Source organism: Cibotium barometz, chromosome 45, assembly GCF_041138505.1.
Source record: "Cibotium barometz isolate CiBa-2024 chromosome 45, ASM4113850v1, whole genome shotgun sequence".
Classification (NCBI taxonomy): domain Eukaryota; kingdom Viridiplantae; phylum Streptophyta; class Polypodiopsida; order Cyatheales; family Cibotiaceae; genus Cibotium; species Cibotium barometz.
Window position 1 is genome coordinate 29,022,074 of NC_141090.1, and position 7,828 is coordinate 29,029,901.

The following is a 7,828-nucleotide window of genomic DNA, read 5'->3' on the forward strand; positions in this document are numbered from 1 at the left end:
GAGAAAATTATAATTTTGAGCAAGCATTGTAATCTATCAACTTGAAGGTGATGAGCGATTTTCCCAAAATTGGACGGTCGTAGGATGAAGCGTCCCACCTATTCCCAAGGGAGAGACACACAGGTACCTACACCCAAGGGGGATGTTATTTGGGCCGGGCGTGGAGACTGTGTTTGCACACTGCATGGGAAGAGGTGTGTGTGAGTGTGTGTGAGATTCTCGTGCTGGGGAAGACAAAATTCATGCATTTTCAACCCCCGACACGCTCGCCTATTTACTCCTTATCCTTTGAATGTTGTTGTCCTATATAACCACTTCCTACTAAAAGCTTGCTTTCTTATTGATTTTTGATTATATATATATGATATAGCATTCACGTCCCCCTTCCATTTTTCAAAGGTTTTCTTTAAGTGTAGTTTCTGAGCACACTATATTACTAGGGGCTTTTTATATCGTTTTCATGTAGGATGCATTTCAGTTAGGGTTACCATTTTTTATGCATCAAAAATCAAGAGCAGGTGATCAATTGGTGGGTTACTATTTCCTACGGAAGAAGAGATTGCGTAGCTGGATTAATAAATAGGACATTATAGCTTTTTGACTGCTTTGGAATTAGCTTTTAAAGACTGTGAGAGAGACGGTAGTAAGAGGCTTATACCTAGACGGTAGTAAGAGGCTAAGGTCCTCTCTAGCCAGCCTTGTAAACCTAAGTCTTTTTGTCAATATCATTACCATGGATCCTGACCCCTTCCTGAACCTCGTTTTTCCTGATTTTGATGACTTTGATGAGCGGTACATCATTTGCTCACAACCTGAGCCGTTCATCACTACCCACAACAATATTGGTGTAAGCAGTATTGATGCAAAAGTTCCCATGGATGCAGATCCTCTTGAGAAATTGGTGGTTGCCAGAAACATCAACACTCCAGACTTCACCTCTGTGCTCAAGCTTTCCGACATAGCCTGTGTCCTGGGAAAGTTTTCAAAGCCTTCTTTGTGCTCGGACTCTCTAAACTCTACCTCTAGTGCAGCCGGCCGTCATCATCATCATGAGTTAGCGCCCAAGTTTTCTTCTGTCGGCAAACCCAGCTCTAGCCCTGAGAAGAGGCCCAAGCTCTCGCCAAGCTCCAAAATCGGATCAAACATTTCCGATGCTGTTAAGGTTGACAACCTTCATCAGCCTAGAAATCCTATAAACAAAGACGGCCTGTCCCAGAGAGAAATCCACATTCAAGCGGAGAGGATGAGAAGGAAGAGTATGGCAGACTACTTCACTATATTGCAGTCTCTGGTGCCTAGACTCAAGCTTAAAGTAAGTTAAACTAACCTAATTCACTTTCAATCGGCTTGTTTAAGCTCTTAATTATGTGCCTAGCTTTGTCCTAGCAGTAAATTAATCCAATTTGAGAAGCTTCTTTACGCCTATTCACAAAGTTTTAGTGAGTTAATTCACTTCTACATAATCTTAACATGTTTAGTCAACCTTTTTTGTTTTAGATGAGCTCTATAAACCCATCGGTTGCATTCTCTGGTAGAATAATTTCTACTCTGAGTTGCATGTCATCGCATACGTCCAATGTTCGAGCTTACTCTTGAATCATCAAGTGGTGGGATCGATCACTGCTTGCGCTTATGGATGACGGGATATCTTAATGTTTACTAAAAAGTTCATACGCTGATTGATGATTGTGTGTGCTTAAGGACACTAATCATGAGGGGATGTATTAATGTCTGATCTTAATCATGACTGATAAAATGCTGATTGACATCTGCGCTTAACATGAAGGGTTGTAGCCTAATAACGAGGGGCAATATGCTGGTATTACGATTGTCTTAAGGTAATGAATGAGCGATTGCAAGGTGAGTAATGATTTTTAGAGCAATATTATGAGATTTACGATAATGGGGTGGTTAACTGCCGTAATAATGAAAATGCGTCGAAATTGATTAGGGTCTGAATAAAATGTGAGAACGTATGCAACTGTCTAAATCCATGGGATAATGTTCACTTAGAAGTGCTTTCACAAGCTTATCAATTGATAGTATGGTGATTAGTTATCGGTGAATAACATGATTAAGAAGAGATTGTGCATGTGTAGCATGCAGATCGGATCACAGTCTTGACAGAGCTAATCGCATACATTCAATCTCTACGGGGCACATTGAAAGATCTGGAACAAAAGAAGATTCGTTTGCTTACAATGTTGGGCTTGTCCGAAGAGGATTGTCACTATATTGCGAGCCAGGAACCCTTGAACGGTTGTACTGGCTTACCGTCGGATCGTAAGGCTGACAGAAAGGTCTACACTAATTACAGCATGGATAGCCATGCAGAGGTTACTGTTCGCATTACCGGGGTTGACGTCTTTGTCACCCTTAACACTCCTAAGCAGAAAGGTGTTTGGCCTAAGGTCTTGCTTTTGCTCCAACGATTCAACGTCGAAGTTATCAATGCCACATTCGCCACCAGTGCAGATCATAATTTCCATTGCATCCATGGAAAGGTTAGTCATTCCTCCCTTAATTATGCCATTCTTATCATTTCTCTAAATCAATGGTTTACTATCACACTCAAGTGTGCTAATATGTGCCACTGCTTAATCCATGGAGTTAATTATTTACTTAATCCATGGAATACGTTTTAAGGGTAATAAGCTAATGGGTAATCTTAGCTATTCCACAGGTCAAACTTTTACTTCAAACACATCGATTAATTAGTCTCTCACTAATGTACTTATGTATGCAAGTAAGTGAATGCCTCACTTAAATGTGGTGATGTTGAAATTATCTCAATCCCCACATTATTTGCCTAGTTGAAGTACTTATTTTATGTGATTATGCTAACCCATGGGTCACTTGAAGTACTTATTTTATGTACATGTGATTGTCCTGAACAATGGATTACCTCTTTACTTTTATATGCAGCTATGTCAAGTTTCTTTGTTTTGATTGTCATGTAGGTTGTTAATGATGTCTCCAAGGTAGCATGCAGCTTGGATCTACAAGAGCTAATAGAGGAGCTAATTTTCAAGGAGTTGAACAAGAGGCCCAAATTATAATACCTATACTTAACCTGACTTGATTGTGTGTTGTATGTTTATCATATATGTTTTTATTTGCTAGTAAATAATAGCATTATATTGATCACATATATTGTATTGCATGTACTTATATAACATTACATTTGATGTTGTCAAAGTATGTGATCTTCTTATTAAGAAGTGAATGTAACAATTTTGATTGATATTTGGTAATGTGATTGAACATAGTTTTTTATAAGCAAAGGTTGTCTGGAAAAAAAAAGTTCCCTAACAAAAATCATAAAGTGTATGTGGCTGCAATGCATGATATATATGTGTACATATATGTAATTGTTATGTGCAAAGTATTCACATCATAAAGTGCATGTGGCTACAATGCATGATATATATGTGTACATATATGTAATTGTTATGTGCAAAGTATTCACATCATAAAGTGCATGTGGCTACAATGCATGATATATATACACATATATATAATTGTTATATGCAAAATATTCACATCATAAAGTGTATTGGGCTACAATGCATGATATATATGTGTACATATATGTAATTGTTATGTGCAACATATTCACATGAACAAATGCTGGTATTATTTACTGTGTAGAAAATTTTGAAAATATTGTGGACTTTCCATTTTTCTAGAGGTATGGCAAAAGATAAATTCCCTTTTAAGAAAATGTGTAATTTGTTCATTTCCCATTTCACTTTAATTTCCCAATTGTTAAAGAGAGAGAGAGAGAGAGAGAGAGAGAGAGAGAGAGAGAGAGTCTAAAGTGGTTTACATGTACAAAATTTGAGCTCCTTTGGCAAAAATAAAAAGTATAATGTGGTCACGCCTTTTACAAAGGCAAGCCAAGAGGTCCAATTGCACTAGTAAAGTTGAAGGGGCTTGTCTGTATTATGGCCATTAGTCTCCTAAATCAGATCCAGCTTGTTTGGCCCCCTTATCTTGGATTTTCAATAGAGACAATTGATAATACTTTAGTGGAGCCAAATAAAAAAATGGAATACTCCCTACAGTTTCCAAATGTGTGACATATTAACCATTTTTCTTATAACAGTTTCCTTGTAATAGTGTTCTTATAGTGCCTACTTGTCTATGGTTCCTACATGCACTACAAATAACCTTTCAAATTGCTAATGCGTACTTTGATGTTCCAACATGCATTCATATGCATGCTTTGTTCATTAATATAATTTACAAATGCACTTGCTCTCGTGTTTTCAAGTCTATGCATAAGTCCACATATCTCATATGCAAGCAAATTATGGATCACTCTTGTATCCATCAGGGAACATCAATGTATCAACTCATTAGGGGTAGACAAACCCACCAATTACCTAGCTATTTTTATTTTCTTTTGATCAACATCAATCTCCTCAAAAGATTCCATGTAACCAATAACATGTGATCCATGAGCATGTTTCAGTCACAACACATAATTATGGGTATGGTATGTGGTACCACATGATGATACTCTTTTCATATATATCCATGCAAAATATTCCTTTGACTCCTGTAAAGGTCAACGAATTCCTTCTCTTTGTGTGAGGAGAGATCATTTCCAATGTATATTGATTAAGTTCTACAATGTTTAGTCCTTTGATCTCATCAAAACCATCATTGTTTTGCATGTTTGATCTTCTATGAATGTTGAGTGCATTGATGTGAGCAATAGTTCTCTCGTCCATGGTAAAACAAAAATTGGTGCGTTGGCCCTTATCTTAGGTCATGTTCTTTGATATGCTCTTGTTTATCCAAGATCCATTTGACTTCTTACTTTTCTTGAGAAAAAGATCTATTATAGTGTTGCCTAAGTTAAACCGAATAGCGAGCAAAATATCTATTATTTTGTCACCCCTTAGTTAAACGAAATAGCATTGCAAGATCCATTTGCTATCAATGGTCAAATATGTTAGGTAAGTTGGCCCTTATCTTAGGTCATGTTTTTTGCTATACTCTTATGTATCCAAGATCCATTTGATTTCTTACATTGCTAGAGAAAAATATGTATTATATTGTTGCCTCAGTAGTTAAACCAAATAGAATTCATAATCCTAGCATTTAAAGTGTTAAATAATAAAGCAGATGAATTTCTTAGTTTTGGACAATCTAGGTTCTTAAAATTGTTCAATTGAATTGTTACCTTTTCTTATTAGTTCTTTACACGTAGAGAACTATTGAAGTTACCTTCTTCGCAAGTATTAGTGAATTTATCATGAACATCATGTATATACATGATGGATCAAGTGTATGTTGGTGAACATGTTCATGTGTTACTTTTGTTAGCTTGATAGAATTTATTCTTCCTCCATAATTTCACTTTTCATAAGCCTTAAAGAAGAGCCAAATATATCACTATGAGATGTGTTGGTGCATTCGCGAGGCATTCGCCCCATTTTCTATAATCTAAGATTTATATAAGAGGAATAATCAACAACCTACCTACACTTATATATTCATGGAGACAGCTGATTTTTTACCCTGTTTATGGCTCATTCTTAGTGTGATGCAATGCTAGCCATATTAAACAAGGTGATAGGCATGCCCTTGGTTTATTGATTTTAATCTAAAATTACTTGTGCATCACATTACTAGTGACCAATTACATCACATCCTTGGTTTCTTATATATTAACATTTTTTGTCACATTAATAGAAAATAATCATATTACATTAATAACAACCAATTATCCTAGATTCTTGAATTTAGAAGAATTTCATAGAATTATATGTAATATCACCTGCTTTGACTTATCTTCTCTTAAGACATGTTTGATTTGATTGACCATGCTAGACTAATCTATAAATAACCCTCCTCTCATTGTGTTAGTTTTGTAACTCATAAGATTAACCTTTATGATTTGGTCCTCATTTCTTAGCAATAAATAAGGATTAATCAAGATTACCTCATGATGGGTTGGCCCAAAATGGCATCATATGAATCTCATTGCTTGAGAGTAGGATCATCTTCATTGCAGTTACTAGCATGAAGGCATGATCTAATGCTTCACATCAAAGGAAACACAATCATGTTTATTGCATATACTGTCAATGAAAACAAAACATGATCATCTTCATTACATATACCGACAATGAGCGAAAACATGATCATCTTCACATATACTTATGAAATGAGAGCATGATCCACAAAAGAATAAGATGAATGATGAGAATATGCATGTTTCTTGCTAGGCAAAGGAGTACATAATTTTCTATCCTATAATATCTAAAACAAACCATTTTGACATACGTTTGGATGCTTGTATGTCTATCCTTTCCTCATCCAGTGTACCATCCACCATTTCCCCATCAATAGGTTGATTTGTGTGTTGCAAATGGAGCTTATTTTTAGCTAGTATGGGTTTATTTGTAGTAGCTTGTTGAGAAATCATTTGCTCCACATAAGCCTAGTATCTAGAATTTCACAAAGGTAGGAGTGCATCAAAGATGTCATGTGAGTATACATTTGACCATCTTTTTACACAAAGGCATGGGCTGAACTAAGTTCTCAACAAATATAACATCTCTACTCATCACCAAAATCCAACATGCAATAGGATGGTATAGTCAATACCCTTTGCTTTTTGTTTTTGGGTTGTATATTCCCACAAAAATGCATTTTATTGTTTGATTATCTAACTTATAGCATTGTTTCTCCTACATAAGAGCATAAGTAAGATAACCAAAAAATATACAAATGAGTCACAGAGGGATTCTTACCATTCAAAGCTTCATAAGGGGTTCAATTTTCTACAAGGCCATATAGCACATAAGGCACGTATAACTCACTCCCAACTTAACATGAGGTAAATACTGACCTTTAACCATGCAATATGCCATGTCCATGATTAAAATATTCCTTCTCTCAGCCACACCATTTTGCTGGGGTATGTAAGGCACATGCATTAATGTTTTATGCCTCTCGGGGGTGGTAAACCCTCTGTATCATGTGCGTTCAAGGCCTATTTTAAGAGTCCCTTGTCTGTGAATTTTTCACAAATAAAAGATACCCTTTTTCTATTCAACTTGTGAATACCCCCTTTAAATGGCAGCCTACCGTGTGTAAAAAATATGTTAAAAAAGTATTTAAAAAATCCCTTTTGTCAAACCCACATGCTATTCTTACATATTTATGGTTGACCACCCGGAGCTTCACATATACTCATGAAATGAGAGCATGATCCATGAAAGAATATGATGCATGAGAAAATGTGTGTGTCTTGCTAGGCCAAGGAGTACCTAATTTGCTATCCTGTAATATCTACACACCAACCATTTTGACATACTTTTGGATGCCTATATGGCTACCCTTTCCTCATCCATTGTACCATCCACCATTGCCCCATCAATAGGTCGATTTGTGAGCTGCAAATGGAGTTTATTTTAAGCTAGTATGGGTTGATTTGTAGAATCTTGTTGAGCAATCATTTTTTTGACATGAGTCTAGTATCTAGAATTTTACAAAGGTGGAATTATATCAAAGAGGTCATCTGAGTATCCATTTAACTATTCTTTTACGCAAAGGCATGGGTTGAGCTAAGCTCTCAGAAAAGATAACATCTGTAGTCACCAGAACGCACCATGTGATCGGATGGTAAAGTCAACCCCTTTTCTTTTTCTTTCTTGATTGTTTCCCACAAAAATGCATTCTATTATCAGATTATCTAACTTATAGCACTTTTTATCCTACATAAGAGCACAAGTAAGATAACCAAAAAGTATACACATGAGCCACAGACAGATTCTTGCCATTACAAGCTTCATAAGGGGTTCAATTT

General features: G+C 36.1%; 1 protein-coding gene across 1 annotated transcript; it reads left to right on the top strand.

Moving 5' to 3' along the window:
• Nucleotides 1–689: 689 nt before the first annotated feature.
• LOC147612614 (transcription factor bHLH94-like) lies at nucleotides 690–3,126 on the top strand. Its single transcript, XM_086782816.1, has 3 exons — nucleotides 690–1,312; nucleotides 2,100–2,504; nucleotides 2,961–3,126. Exons 1-3 carry the CDS (start codon nucleotides 734–736, stop codon nucleotides 3,057–3,059), a joined length of 1,083 nt encoding a protein of 360 aa, XP_086638942.1. The 5' UTR covers nucleotides 690–733; the 3' UTR covers nucleotides 3,060–3,126.
• Nucleotides 3,127–7,828: the final 4,702 nt, after the last annotated feature.